The sequence below is a fragment of the Oreochromis aureus genome, linkage group 7 (genome assembly GCF_013358895.1).
Source record: "Oreochromis aureus strain Israel breed Guangdong linkage group 7, ZZ_aureus, whole genome shotgun sequence".
NCBI classification, from domain to species: Eukaryota; Metazoa; Chordata; class Actinopteri; order Cichliformes; family Cichlidae; genus Oreochromis; species Oreochromis aureus.
In genome coordinates, this window is record NC_052948.1 from 52,855,569 (window position 1) to 52,871,922 (window position 16,354).

The window sequence follows — 16,354 nt, forward strand, 5'->3', positions numbered from 1 at the left end:
TTATATGACAAAAACTATTTGAAATAAGGTCTGGGAAGAGTTCATTGAGTTCACTGACAAAGAATTTTGGTCAGGTTTAAAGCGATTCTGGCAAACTAATGCATCTCAGGAGGAAGCAGTACCCACACTGTACAGTGGGGATGGAGTGCTGGTGATTTAGCTACGCTGTGGAAAGAATAGTTTGAGGATCTCCTCAAGCCTCGAAGAAGAAGCAGAGTCTGGGGATGATGGGGAACAGCTCCCTCAGCAGTGTCTACTCTGGATTAGCAGACTGGGTTGGTGGGTCCCCTCTTTAAGAAAGGGGAGCTATTAAAACTGTTAAAAACACAGACGTGTTGTTTAATTGTCTGTCTGTGGGAATAAACCTGAAAACAAGGATTCTCAGGAAGGTGAATAAAAATATGATTTTTGGATTCTGTCAATGGATTATGGACTTTTTTTTAATGGATCTTAGAAGCTGTTTCATTGGAATGCGTGTCCATTAAGAAGGTAATTATACATTACGGCCCTTTTTAGAATCATATTGATTATATTAGTCGATCATAATTGGTTACGATCGCCTGAAGAACATGTTAATTACTTAACATATACAACAAATACTGCTGTGTAATGTTATCTAGAATAATAACAGCATAATATGTGGTGGTTAAACTCTAAAGAAAGATTCAAAAACAACATTTTGGTGCTTCATTTTATTTTGAAAGGAAAAAATATACATATATATAAATGGCCTTTAGAAAGCAGAGAGGAATGTCATGATAGGAAACAAAAAGAAAACCTTAAAGTACATTTACATTTGTACGCTTTAAAAATTCTTTAAAATATGAAGTTTCAATAAATACTTCAATACATTTAGGCATGCGGATATATTTTTCATGATTTACATTTCATTACAGTATCATTCTTAAAAGCCCCCCCCCAATCTTTGTTATTGCACTTACGTTGTAACTGGTTTGTCATCAAACCAGTCACATGCATAAGGTCGTAAAGGTCAAACTGGCAAAGAGTTCAGGGTCGAATTTGAAATCTACCAGAGTTAAAATGGTTTAAAAAAAAACTTAAAAAAAAAATGTAAAAGTTAAAAAAAAGAAAGGAAAAAGGGAGAAAGTCAGATCATCTGCTGCCAAAGGTTTACACTCATACAGATATTTAAAAATCTAAATGGATGAAGAGGAACTGCGTGCAAATTATTCATGATGACTTTAACACTTAGCAGCAGTCTTTTACTCTGACAGTTGACTATTTGTCTTCCTGTTATACAGTATGCAGAAAACATAATGCTACAGTTAGCTTAGCTTAGCATAAAGACTGGAACACAGCCTCAGGAATTTTAGGAGCGATACAGATAAAGATTTTTGATTTTTAAAAATCCAATATTCAGACACATGAAACATAAACACACTTCCCTAGCATTTGCTATGTGTAGTTATTTATTACTTTAAACAAGGCCAAATTCAGGTTTGTCAGAATTTGATGGTCTGTTTAAAATCAGCCAAGTAACAGTCCCGCTTTGACATAGCTGCATCATAAAACAAAACCCAAACAAAACTAACCTCTAAAACTCATGAAGTATCACTTTTAAACAGAGAAGCTAGCTCTGTTTTCAGTCTTTATGCTAAGCTAAGCTGGTGATCATTCAAACACAGCAGCACTGATGTTATCAGTGCAATGTCAGCATATGTGGGAAGAAAAAAGAAGACATACATTTATATATATATAAGCCATGTTGCTCACTCAGTGCATGACTTATCAAACAGGAAAATGTGGGATTAGTTTTTCAGTTAAAAGCAAGTTTTCTCAACAGATATTAAAAACCAAACCAAAACAACAACAACCCCCCCCACACACACACACACACACAAACACACACACATTATCAACACAATCAACAACTCCAGTAAATAAGGTAAGGAAGCAAGCTCGGAAAACGTCTTTCATAAAAGGAGGCAGTGGAAAGAGAGCGCATCTCTCAGGTGAGGAAACTGACAGTAAAAACAACAAATGAGCGCAGCACAATAAATAGAAACGTCACACATACTCCTCAAGCTCCTCTAGGAATCCCTGCCACACCGTGTAAAGCATCTGAATTATTACAAAATAATAAGCTGGTTATTTTCATTGTGTGGAGATAATAGTAAAAGAAAAAACAAAACAAAACTCTAAAATTTAAACATATCGGCCAAATATCATTACACTACCAGCTGATATCGCCCCCTCTTGACTGACGCTACCCAAAAAAACTGAAAAAAAAAGAAGCAAAAAACGATTTTACCGATATTAGTGATCAATATTTTCTGTTTTGCCAGATCAATTTTGCACTGTTGAATTCTTTTTAAAAAAAAAATAGCACGATAAAGAGATTAAAAGGCAGTTATATTTTAGAATTAAGATGCATTTGTTTGCTAGCACAAAAGCAGAAATAAACAGGAAAAAAATGTCAGTCAAACTCTTATTTTAGAGAATGTGAAATTCTAGACCGATAACAATCTGTGGATCCTTATCTAAAGAGCCGAGCTCCATTATAGTGATTCATATCTACTTTTGTTTGCTTTTTGGCTCTGCTATTTGCCAATGATGGCAATCAAGATCAAAGTAATAAATGAAAGGGAATCTGGTCCCAACATTATTTCCATCTGTAAGGTGGACAGTAAACTCTTCCAAACACAGAAAAGCTACATTCAAGAAATCATTTATACTTCAAATGGAGCTAAAATAGAAATGTCATACAGGCATACATCTGTCAAAATACTGACCTGGTGTTAACGGCATCCTTTTAAAAGAAGTGGCGGATGCACAACAACAGATAAAGCTTGTTATGTAAAACCACAGCTCTTTGTGTGCTGATGATTACAGTGTTACAGTGCAACTATGACGGGAACACCAGGGGCCAGATGTGCTACGGGTCTACATCAGCACCAAGCTAAAAGTCGCCGGCGGGTTTTCTTTGTGGCTGGCTTTATCGTTTATGTATTAGATCGATTTTTCAGTTCAGAGTGCAAAGGAGGAAAAAAGCGACACATTTAAGAGAAAAACTCGAAAAATTGTGGCTTTTGTTTCAGTCAAAAAGCATCGCTTTAATTTCCAAGGTTCAGCTGATCTTCTGGGATCAATAACTCATTAGAACAACAACACCTTTTTTCCAGCATGTTCATAAAAAGACACGCAAGTCATGCTCTGACCTGGACTAACAACACAGGGACCGTCTGCAAAGTGTAATGCCGAAGCGTATAATACATACATATCCTGTTAATCAAACCATATGTAAAAGTGTGCTACAATTATGATTCTACAGCCAGCTGCACACAGATACCAGTGCTGACCAGTATGACTTTTAAATGCATGGAGTTGGTTTGGCATGCTTGAAAAAGGCATTGTTGGTGTTCTAATAACATATTTGTATGGCTTATTAGTCCCAGGAGTTCACATATCTGAATTTCTTCTAACTTAATCTGGAAATGTGAAACGACAGATTCCTTTTTCCGAGTTTTATTGTCGTAAATTTGTACTTTTTTTTTTTCCTCGTACATTTGACACTTTTTTCTAATAAATGTACCACATGTCTGTGTAAATATATGAACCACCATGACCCTAATACGCTGTTTAAGTTCAGACATTTTTGAGTTGAATTTATCATTTTATTGAACCTTTTTGAGTCTTTGTCCTGAATAAGAGCAGCCTCACGCAGCATGCAGGAGTGAAACAGAGTGATGAGCACATTTACAGTTACAGTAAATTCGCTAACAGGCAGATGGTTTGGGGTTGGCCTTACTCTGGTCCTGCACTCTGCCTCAGACCATTATCCCAAGAACAGCTGTCCCAAACTCCAAGATCCCACGCAGACTTCATCGAGTTCTAACAGAAGAGTTCGGCTTTGTCTCAAAACATATTGATTCTCCTTCAGCTGCTCGTCCTTGATTTGTATTACCATGCTGTTTTAGAGTGAAAACCTACACTTGCTGGATTACTTGCTTCCTCATCCGCATGTTTTTGACCCACTCGTTTAAACTGCCCTCAGGAGACTGCGATGGTTGAACTCTACATGCGTACAAGTGTGTAGATGTGCACATTATGAGCATTATCAGCACATTCTTGCATTAGTAGCATCACATCGAGTAAATCTGGCCCCAGGTCTGTTATTCTCACACATATTTAGAGCTGAAAAGCAGCAAATCTACAAGTTTGCATTTGTCTTTGATGACCAGCTGAGCTGTCTCATCCTGTGTGAGGTGCAGGTAAACACAGATTTTACACATTTGCAAGATGACTGGATTATTTTCTAACAGCCCTCGGAGTATTTGGGGGCACTTTGTACTGCTCTCACAGTTTTAAACCCCAAAACAGATGCTGGACGTTCAAATTGATTCTGACAAACTGCGTGGGTGATTACACAAAACATCATCTCAAAGTCAAAGTTTGGCGATTTTCTAAATATGAATGTTAATACCACTCTCGTATGTACTCAGTCCAACTATTCCTTTAAACTTGTTAAGATGTACAGTACAAATGCTTGTTTTGTAGTAAAATGTAAACGCTCAGACTGAAGGTTTACCATCACTGTGAGCAAAATTCGTGTCCTCAAACAAACCCGTCACAACAAGCTACAGTACGACTCGGACGTGATGAGAGGTCAGAGGTTGTATCCTCGCCCAGAGAGCCACAGCAATGACATAAAAAAAAGATTAGTGGTCCATCTTTACAAACGGCATACATGAGTATGAAAAAAATCCTCTAATATATATTAAAAAAAGAAAAATCAAGGGTTTTTGTTCAAATTGCACCAAGAAATCTCCAGGTGACTTAACCCTGGCTTGCCTGCTTAACTTGGTTTCACTTTGTTTAAACTCTTTGTGTTAAAAAACCAGAAAGGTGGGGGGTTAAAAGATTGCTTTGATGAACCGCATTAGTTTTCCCAGTCAGTGCAGGGAAGACCTTCATCCTCTGACTCTGACTCAGGAGAGGCCTCCTTGATTCTCCTCAGAGCCTCGTGAATGCTGCGGGTCAGAGCGTCGGCCGAGTGGGGGAAACTTTTGGGATGACGCTGCTGCTCCGGTCTGGTCCGTACCTTCCTAAGCCGGACGCCCTGTCGGATCTGAGCCAGGATATTGTTGCTGTCGTCATCCGGATCCGGGCCCAAGACCCGCAGCTCAGCCTTCCTCAGGTGGAAACTGCCTCGCTTGAGGGAGGCCAGTACCTCATCCATGGGAGAGCTCGCTGCGAACACAAGGCAGAGACAATTAGCCTCACAGTGTTTAGGCTTGGTTCACCGTTTAGCACACGGCCGAACAACCTACTGCTGACACACAACTTAGCTCCAACCTCTGTTTAAATACACCGTTTCCTGTGACTGATAAAATGATTAAATTACCTCATTTAAAAGTAGGTACCGAAAGAGTGTTATGTGCCTTACATTAAACATTTGTAGTATTAACCAACCATGAAGGTTTCTACTGGAATAAAAAGTTTCCTGCCCACCTCTCCTCCACTGCGTCGAGTCCAGAGAAGCCGTCTTCCGCAGCTTCTTCCTCGCCGTTAACAGCTGGCTGCTGTCAAAGAATCGAGGGGAAAATGGAGCCAGCGGGAGCGAGGTTGAGTCAGACTCGCCTTTCTGGTGTTGCAGCGGGACGGCTGTGAGGTTCTTCTGCTGGTCGTCCTCTGAGGTGGGAAGCGGTGGAGGAGGCGGGGGAGGAGGAGGAGGTGGCGGAGGCGGGGGAGGGGGACCCAGTGAAAAGTTTGACGGCGTGGCTGAGAGAGGGGGCAGCGAGAGGAAGGGAGGCGAGGGAGTGAGGCCTTGGAGGTCGACCACAGGTAAAGAGACGCTGTCACAGCCGCACGCGTCCGGTGGGAGAGGAGCAGAGAGTTCTGGGAGATCTGAGATGCAGTCGGTCTGAACGCCAGCAGCCTGGGTGCTGGGCTGCTGCCCAGCACGCCTTCGACTGTGAGTCTGACTCAGGCGCAGGCGGCTTGACTTCAGAGTCACCTGGCCTGGATACCTCTGTGTGGGGAAGCAGCAAGAAAGAAAGTAAAGCTGAAGCCAGAGGACTGAGTGTAGTTTAAGTAACATTACACACATGAATTTGCTTTAATGTATCAAGACTATGTAGATGTCACTACAAGAACATAAAACACTGTGGACAAACACAAAATCATCTTTTAACTAAAAAAAACAAAAATCAAAACAAAAAGCTAATTATTGGTGTTTGAGGAGGATTCAGTGAAGGTTCCTCCTCAGATGACATGTGTGTTTGTGTTAAGTCCTCACCTGTTTGAGGCTGCGAAGCCTGTCAAGTGTCCTCTGCCTCTCCTGACTCACTCTGGCATTTCGCTTAGCTTCATCATCTTCATCTCCCTTTTCACAGAGACAGTAAATGAGATGAATGCATTGTAGCAGGGTGAGGAACAATTGCTGCTTTCACTGCTTTGGAATCGATGGTATCGATATTTGAAATTCATCTCTCAGCAAGTTTGAAATCAAAAACGTTCAATCATTGCTACAGAATATTTGCCATGTCTGTGAGCATTAAAGTGGACTCCCTGTTTTCTTTCACATGCAGATACAGTAACAATGGTCGATGATCACATTAAATGTGGCCAAAGTTTAAAGTCAAAGTGCATACAACTAGCTGCTCTAAATGCTCAGCTTATTCTAGTTTTTATTAAGTTTTAGCTCTCATTGATGTCACAGATATCCCTAATATGGTCATCTCATTTGTTTGGTAGGGGCTGCCAAGAAGAAAGGTTTGTTTAAAGAGAGAGGAAGGAGAGCTAAAACAGCATATTTCACACACTGGATGACTGGAACAGCTTTCCCCAAGAATGGTTTAAGACCAACAAGGCTTACTTTGAAGTTTGCATTTGTTCTTTGCCAAGAATAAACCCTTAGAGATGGAAATAGGGCAACAGGTCCCTGTAAGCAGTCAGAGGTACTCTGATGCACAACTTTTTTGGTTCTGGGACAAATTGCGTGTTTCAATAAGGCTTGTTCAAATTATTTTATCAAAACATTTTCTAACCACATCAACCAAAATACACAATACATATTGATTACGAATAAACGATCTCCCAGTTACACCATGAGAATCTACCTGCAGATGTGAGAGTGACTGATGTGTCCTCTGGGCTTATACGACACCAAATAACAACAAACATCATCAGCCTTTCAAAAGGTTCAGTATACACAACACAATGTGCATTCTGTGTTATCCTCCAGGCACTTACCCTATAGACCCCATCATTAAATTAAACACAACAGGTTTAGTCACAAGATGTGGACACAACATATTCCTGAGCAACACACACTCTCACTCACTCTCTCCCTTCATTCTCCTATTTTTCACTCCCTGTACATTTATGCACCACGCTGCATTGGTTCTGCTGGAGGTTTCTTCCTGTTAAAAGGGAGTTTTTCCTTCCCACTGTCGCCAAGTGCTTGCTCAACTGATTTGTGGTCTTCTTTATATTATTAAAAGGTTTTTATCTTAGAGTAAAAAGTGCCTTAAGTTGTGAGTTGTGCGATTTGGTGCTATAAAAATAAAACTTCATTGAATTAACTGGTAATAGCATCTCTTCATTTACTGATAGAGTAGAACAGTGAATATAGAAATCCCATCCCTTGCAGCCACAGACAGAAGTATCTTACCTGCTGCAGCAGCTCCTGCAGGGATTTGCTGTCAGTATGGCTACCTTGGCGCTGTTGTATCTTCTGGTTGTGATTGATGATGCAGATTTCCTATTTGAGGAAGAACAAAACACAAACATCATGTTATTATAAACAAACCCGTCAAACTGTTAAGACTGCATCACTTTTCAGACTGATCCTTAACCCACAGGAGATAAAGCACATGACCGTGTCTTTAGCCATTAGTGGTTTACCTTCTTATTTTTGAGGTAGACTTTCTTGGCAGTGATGCGGCCCCTGCGGGCCTCGAGCTGCCGGGTCCTCTGCTGCAGGACGCAGAGTTCATCTTCTCTGAGGGGTGACGGTGGGGTCGTGGGGTCTTCTACACCCTTCATGGCATCAGGACTCTCAAAGGTATCGTAGTACACCACCTCATCCTGTCGCTCTGGCAGAAAATCAGAAGACATTGAAGATTTAAATGCTGCTTGTGCAGCTTATACTGCTCGTAACAATGGCTTGAGGATTTGATCTCTGACTATAAGTAGAAGAAAAAGTGGTCCTGAGTGATAAAGTCAAAGCAGGACAGCTGTGGTGCCACGGGATAAGCAAAGGTCTTTTAACTGGGAGAATGAGGTTGGAAACCAATAAGAAGCCAAAACTTTTGGCTTTTCATTGGTTGAAACCCACATTTTTCAGCACTTGTAAGCATCATTCATGAGTCTGACACACTGAGCTATAATGGAAAAAGAAAAGTAAAATACCAACCTGAACCAAACCATCTAAAGAGATGCTCACCTGTCATCTGCCTGCGCAGACTCTGCAGCTGGGCAGTGAGCAGCAGCTCCTCGCAGCGCAGCACCTCGGCCTGAATGTCATACAGCTGCAGCTGTAACTCATAGTACAGCGCCTCCAGCTGGTCCAGGCGAAGCATGGCATCCTCCCCACCCTGTAGACTCTGCATCTAGAACAACAACCACAGAGACTATTTCACAGGCCAAAGGGCATCGTCCACAGGCTGGCCGATTTTCCAAAAGCTCTACCTGAGTGACTGTGCATTTATATTTCACATTAACAGATCCGGTGGAAGCTGAGCCAATGTTTGTGTCTTCTCTAAGTGCTACGCTACAACACACTGACCAGGTACATTTTTAGTTTTAGTGTATTTTCAAATGCACAGCAAACATTTGACCTGACAGTCATTCCCAGTGAGTCATTTCCACTCCTGCAGACCAGGAAGTTGTTCCCTCCATTACAGGATGCCACAGCCATGAGCTCATTTTTCCAACACGGCTATTATCTCGAGTTCGTCTCTTCTGTTGACTTCACTATATCCATGTCCTCTTATTGTGGCTTCTTAAAAACAAACCTGACTGACCACCTTTTCAGAACACACCCAGACAGGCTTCAGAATTTCGATACCGATCTTGGTCCACATGTGTGATTCAGTTTTTCTTTTTTTAGCAGCATCAGCATGTTATGTTTTACCTCCTCCTTCAAGCCATGCTTCCTCTGTTCCAGGCAGATTTCTTTGGCCCTCATGAGCTGCAGAGTTTCTTTGGAAACGGCAAACTGCAGCCGCTCCATGCGTTCAACCGCCGCTGTCCACGCTGACTTTCCAAACTTTCTCTGGTCAGCTCGCATCCTCTCGTACAGAGCTATAACACATACAGTAAAGAAGTAAGTGAAAAGGGCTAGAGCTGCAGCGATTAGTCATTTAGTTATCTGGCAAATGATTAGACATTTAAACAGCTGTTTAATGACCACAATTGTGGTTAATAGTTTTGAATCATTTGGAGCAAAAAGAACATGTGAAAAAAATGGTTTGGCCTAAACGCTATAGTTTATTTCTGGTATAAAAAGAGGAGTGTTAAATGCCTAAAATGGACAAACCAGCAGTTTGACTTGAAATCCGAAGTAAATAAAGCCCATTTGAGGAAAAACATGTTTTTATTCCAATTCATAGCAGAGAAGGTTTGAGGATTAAAATGTGTCACGAGTCAGGGTGGAGTGTATGTTAATGACTTTGGTATGCCAGAGGTTAGAGATGAGAACAGAGCCAGAATGTTTTATTTTCACATGATCTCTAAGCGCTCTCTTATGAAGTAAACATACTTTTATAACGGTTCAAAGGTCACCACAAAAACAACGCCACACATTGTTTTCTGAAGAGAGAAACTGGCCTCCTGTCTGTGTTTACCTTTCTGAGCTCGAGTTGTGGTTTCAAAGAACTTGACAGTCAGGTCTTGAATAGAAAGCACTGCGGCGTGAGCCTTCTTCTGCCACTCCTCGTCCTCTTTTCTCAGGCTCTCCACACGACGAGGGCCGAGTCGCTCAGTCTCCAGAGAAATCTGGCAGGAGTTAAGGCAGCTTGTTAGAACAGCTGAAATGTACAGTATTTACATCAGATCAGGTATCATCACTCCACAGTGAGGTAACAAGAGTTTTTATAGGAAGATTTTGCAACACATATTGGTATTTATGCCTTGGTCTTACTGTTCTTTAATAATGTTTTTTTTAGTCTATCTTTGTTTACATTTTGGCAAACAGGCTCCAATTAAATGATGCCAAACTAGCAGCTATCGGTTCCTGTTTAAAGTTCATGCACTTGTGTATACTGGATTACTTTGAAACTGTAGAAAATTTAAAATATGTGTAAAGCACATTTCAGAGTTAGATGGAGATTCCCAAGCAGTTTTATGACCATCGTAGACTGTATATAAAAGATGGACATGGCTTCCTGGTCTGAAACTTAAAGCAGACGAGGAAGCTCCTATTAGGCCACAGTGTTTTTTCCTGATGAGTTTATGGACTTGATAATTGAGTTTCAAGCAACAAGCAACATTCTTGTGCCAAAAACTTCAGCTATAATGGTGATTTGAGTCAATCCCTTAAGACTCACACATTAGAAAGCCCAACTTCAGGGCATTAGGCATGTTTACACACACACACACACACACACACACACACACACACACACACACACACACACACACACACACACACACACACACACACACACACACACACACACACACACACACACACACACACACACACACACACACACACACACACACACACACACACACACACACACACACACACACACACACACACACACACACACACACACACACACACACGTTTATGTATATATAAATATAAAAGAGAACAATTTTTCAATCCCAGCTGGGCGAATTTGGCCAAAAGAGAAATCCAATGCCTTAACTGCCTCTTTGAGCTCCCTTTTGTTTGAAGAAAAGGGACCTGGGGCACCTGTTCTGATCATTGTATGCCCTGCCTTCCTTTCTCCAAATCCCACCTCACCTCTACCAGTTTGAAAACCACCAGAAAAGCCAATCTGTAGCATTCTGAAATACCAGGAAGTCACAGCAGATGGTGATAACAAAAAGGAAATGGCTTAGGCGCGTCTGTGCACGCTTATACAGTGACACTGACCCAGTATACTTGTGAACAATAAATAAAACGATACATGCACCGAGGTCTTTTTTTTTTTTTCCTCCTGCCATGTAAAAAAAAGAGTAAGAAAAAGAAAAGCGGTGTCACGTGGAGTTGTGTTCTGGGTGTTGAGGGAGAAATACAAAACCCCTCTAAGAGGAGAGGGCAGGGAACAAAATGTACACACAATATAAGCTAAACTCCTTGCGAGGGCCTCCTGTGCATACAGTCGTATTTCAATATCTTGATGCAAAACAGATGTGCGTAGGTGCTCAAAAATAAACAAGACTATAATAATCACAATCAAAGCCCAAAGCCTTTGATTTATGTTAACCAGCATACTCTGTGCTTTTATTCTTGTGCACGTGAGGCACAAGAACAGGGAGTGGTTCGGGGGTGAAGCCGGGAGCAAGCGGGGGAGGAGAGTCTACATCATAAGAAAAAAGAAAAAGTCTGGCAAAAACGAATCTTAGAAAGTATATCATTTATTCACCTAAAAACTACACCAACATGAGGAAACAAGAGCAACGTTGCCTTTTAGCAGGTCAATCCCACCTGTTGGGGATGGATACTGACATTCACCAGCCTCCTTTCTTTTACCTCTTTGCATGCCATCACTGACTTTGTCCCTGCTGACTTCTGCAGCAAATCAAACTGAAGAAAACATCTCTGCATAAAGTTGGCTATTGATTGTCATTCTGTTAGACTGGTTTTATGCAAAGCTGAAATGCATCCAGACAACTGACAAAATGCATCACCTGCTCTACAAGTAAAGCAGGCCAAAGCCCGTTGAAATGTAACACAAACACTAGTATTTGGGGAATTTCCTGAAATGTGCATTGTTAGAATATACTTGGTGTCTGATCAAAATCTCAATAAGTTATGGAAATACAACAAGTACGGTGCAAACAAGTGATGATTCAAACCTGTAAAGCTGCTTTTATTTTTTATTTTATTTAGTTATTTATTTTTTATTTTATTAGTTATTTATTTTTTACAAATAAATAACTGAAAAGTGGGGTGTGCATAATTATTCAGCCCCCTGAGTCAATACTTTGTAGAACCACCTTTTCCTGCAATTACAGCTGCCAGTCTTTTAGGGTGAGTCTCTACCAGCTTTGCACATCTAGAGACTGAAATTCTTGCCCATTATTCTTTGCAAAACAGCTCCACAACTGCTCTGTGATGGCCTCAGAGGTTGTCTAAGAGAATATTGGGAGCAACAACACCATGAAGTCCAAAGAACACACCAGACAGGTCAGGGATAAAGTTATTGAGAAATTTAAAGCAGGCTTAGGCTACAAAAAGATTTCCCAAGCCTTGAACATCCCACAGAGCACTGTTCAAGCGATCATTCAGAAATGGAAGGAGTATGGCACAACTGTAAACCTACCAAGACAAGGCCGCCCACCTAAACTCACAGGCCGAACAAGGAGAGCGCTGATCAGAAATGCAGCCAAGAGGCCCATGGTGACTCTGGACGAGCTACAGAGATCTACAGCTCAGGTGGGGAATCTGTCCATAGGACAACTATTAGTCGTGCACTGCACAAAGTTGGCCTTTATGGAAGAGTGGCAAGAAGACAGCCATTGTTAAAGAAAACCATAAGAAGTCCGTTTGCAGTTTGCCACAAGCCATGTGGGGACACAGCAAACATGTGGAAGAAGGTGCTCTGGTCAGATGAGACCAAATGGAACTTTTGGCCAAAATGCAAAACGCTATGTGTGGCGGAAAACTAACACTGCACATCACTCTGAACACACCATCCCCACTGTCAAATATGGTGGTGGCAGCATCATGCTCTGGGGGTGCTTCTCTTCAGCAGGGACAGGGAAGCTGGTCAGAGTTGATGGGAAGATGGATGGAGCCAAATACAGGGCCATCTTGGAAGAAAACCTCTTGGAGTCTGCAAAAGACTTGAGACTGGGGCGGAGGTTCACCTTCCAGCAGGACAACGACCCTAAACATAAAGCCAGGGCAACAATGCAATGGTTTAAAACAAAACATATCCATGTGTTAGAATGGCCCAGTCAAAGTACAGATCTAAATCCAATCGAGAATCTGTGGCAAGATCTGAAAACTGCTGTTCACAAACGCTGTCCATCTAATCTGACTGAGCTGGAGCTGTTTTGCAAAGAAGAATGGGCAAGAATTTCAGTCTCTAGATGTGCAAAGCTGGTAGAGACATACCCTAAAAGACTGGCAGCTGTAATTGCAGGAAAAGGTGGTTCTACAAAGTATTGACTCAGGGGGCTGAATAATTACGCACACCCCACTTTTCAGTTATTTATTTGTAAAAAATGTTTGGAATCATGTATGATTTTCGTTCCACTTCTCAAGTGTACACCACTTTGTATTGGTCTTTCACCTGGAATTCCAATAAAATTGATTCATGTTTGTGTCTATAATGTGACAAAATGTGGAAAAGTTACTTTTGCAAGCCACTGTACATGTCAGCTTTGAAATGCTTTCTGCATGTTTGGCTGTCTGGAAAACAGGCCAACTAGCCACACAAATAAAATTAGCATCCTTTTTCCCCCAGCCTGCTCCCTTCTAGCTTTTTATCACTCACTTCCTGCATACAGTTTAAAAATACAAAAAAAACAATGGTGGTGGGGGTTGGGGGGGCTGACTGAGTTACATCTGTTAACACCTCTGGTCATGGTGTCATACAGTGATATGTCAGCCCTACTTAAAACAGAGGTGTGACACCATTTCCCACACTAAAGTGCTGGGATTACAGGACGGATGCTGTCATGGTAGTTCTTATCTCATTTGCTTAAAATAGCATGACTGTGGTAGATACGAGGCAGTCTTTATCAAACAATTATTTATAATTATTTGAAAAACCTGCAGTTCCTTCAAAGAGCCAATTTTAAATCGTATCTTGAGGCATTTTGTTACTAGCATCCTGTCGCAAAAACACAGGAGTGAATGTATTAAAAAAAAGATAACACAGCTTTTGGACCAGCAAGGTGATTCTCAATCAGGTATTAGCTGAAAACTTGACATATTTCATCACGGTGTGCAGCGTGTCCTTCACATCTACAGCAGATAAAAAGTATCTAAAAGTCACGTCCTGCAAAGAACTGACACAGGCCTGGGAGATGCATCTGGCCCCACAGTTGATCACACAACTGTTTCCCGAAGCCTTATCAGAGATACTCTCAGTGGAAGGGTGGCCGCCAGGAAGTCAATCTTAAGGATGGGAAACAGGCCAAACTGCACAAGAACTGGATTGAAAATCAGTGCCAACATGTTTTATGAATTACTGGATCAAAATTTTACATTTTTAGTCATCGGTATGTATCGAGGAGGTCAGACAGAAGTACAACAGTGAGTGTCATCTGTAAAACATGGTGGTGGAAGAAGGAAGTCCTTCAATATATTATTTATTTAATTAATTAATTTTGAACTTAAACATTTAGACCACAAAGAAAAAATGAGGACTTCTAGAACTAGTAAAAAACAATTAGATTAATTGCTTAGTCAGCTAATTTATGGGCATTGAAATGTTCTCTCCAAGCCCCTTTCCACTACTACCTACTCGGCTTGGCTCAGTGTTTAGGGGTTTCCATTAGATGGTAGTACCTGCAACCAGGTCAAACTGAAAATGTGATATCAACAGACAGGCTCCATGAGTCATGAGAGGAACTACTTTACGAAAACCGCCATTTTTGAAAATGGCTACACACAAAAAACACAACACTGTGGTCCCCAAGTTTGATGAAAAGCTGTATACCGAGCAGCAGGTATATCATCGCGTCAATGTCCTCCATTGTTGGGTTGTGTGTGTCGCATACAAATGGCATCCCAGGACTTTCAACACCATTGGTTGTAATGACCCCAGGCACATTAGGTGACATTCATGTGTAATGGAAAGCCACCAAAAGCGAGCCAAGTAGAGTCCCTTCGAGTCGAGTTGAGTAGGTAGTAGTGGAAAAGGGCTTTTTAAGTCACAGGAAATTTTAAAAAAAGCTGCCTCGGTGACACACTGAAGTAATCACAAAACAAAGGGTGAGGAAATAAACGTTTTTCAGTGATGCAGGCTGGTGGAGAGGTGGAGCATAGATAAAAGAGCAGAAGAACTTAGCAGAGGTGAATCTAGCTGCCCTTCTAGTTTGCATTCATTTCTGTGATATTTCAACATTGGTGTACAATTTGTCTTCCAAATGGAGGTATGCACAGCAAGTGTAGCATGTTGACAACTGTTACCATGTTATAATGAACTCAATGTGAAACTGTAACTGGAGCTCACCATGGCACAAAACCATCTCTGCCATGCCACAGTGAAACCACATTTTTAATTCATGGCTGCCCTCTGACCTCCTGAGCAACAGGACACCCACACCGGACTGCTCCGACCTGCTACGGGGCAATCCCACAATGCACCATTCACCAAAATGCCTGATGAGAGAACATTCATTCAATTCTCCATCAGCTCTTCGCTGTTTCTGGTAAGCTTAGATGTCTCCAGATGAGAGCGTGAAAACCTTTCGCTAAAAATTCACAGCTGAGCAGCAACAATGGTCAAATCAATGATTATCATGCAGAAACATATTCCCACATCTCAGCTTCTAGTTTGTCAGGAATATTCACTGTTTTCTGACATTTTACAGACTAAACCATTTTAAAGTTAATTTAGAAAAATAGTGATCTCCAAGAAAATTAACCTAACCTTATAATACTCACATGATATATTTTTTGGTATTTAATCTTAATTTAATCCCCAATTCTCTCTAATGTGTAACAGCTGTAGCTGACAAGATTACACCTTACTTAGATTACTTTCAGACAGTCATTTCCTCTTATGTGATTGCATCTGATTATGTTAGCTTCGTATATGAATGGCAGCCTGGTCACTTTTCAGTAAAGGTCAGACATGCATCACTTTAAACTTTCAACACATTCTGAGTTTGAATGCATGTAGTCACATTAACACCATGCACAGAGCTCTCCTCTATATTTAGTTGCTTAGCTCACAAGGAGACAAATTTGTTTTAGAGAAATCATCATCATGATGTCAGGGGCAAAAAAGAAAGGGAAAAAAACTGTTAGACTGTTTATTAAATATTATTAAATATTAAATTAAATATCCGGCTACTTCAACATTTCAGCATCAACACTGATCTATAGTATAAACATCAGAGTGAAAAGACAGTTTGCTTGCTTTTAGTTGCCAGATCCACTCACAGGCCTCTATTCACAATGCCTGACCATTTTTTGTTCAATTTCTCATCTATCACAGATTTAAGACATTATCAAATAAAGCTTTACAAT

The 16,354-nt window shown here is 41.0% G+C and overlaps 1 protein-coding gene across 1 annotated transcript in view; it reads right to left on the bottom strand.

The window, feature by feature from the left end:
* Positions 1-686: 686 nt before the first annotated feature.
* Positions 687-16,354, bottom strand: part of jmy (junction mediating and regulatory protein, p53 cofactor) — a 30,520-nt gene continuing 14,852 nt past the window's right edge. The window contains exons 3-10 of the mRNA XM_031733930.2: positions 9,813-9,963; positions 9,101-9,270; positions 8,411-8,576; positions 7,870-8,060; positions 7,637-7,726; positions 6,260-6,346; positions 5,473-5,992; positions 687-5,211 (exon numbers count right to left, since the gene is read on the bottom strand). Of these exons, the coding sequence (XP_031589790.1) occupies positions 4,901-5,211; positions 5,473-5,992; positions 6,260-6,346; positions 7,637-7,726; positions 7,870-8,060; positions 8,411-8,576; positions 9,101-9,270; positions 9,813-9,963 (1,686 nt within the window). The 3' untranslated portion in view covers positions 687-4,900. The remainder of the gene's footprint in view (positions 5,212-5,472; positions 5,993-6,259; positions 6,347-7,636; positions 7,727-7,869; positions 8,061-8,410; positions 8,577-9,100; positions 9,271-9,812; positions 9,964-16,354) is intronic.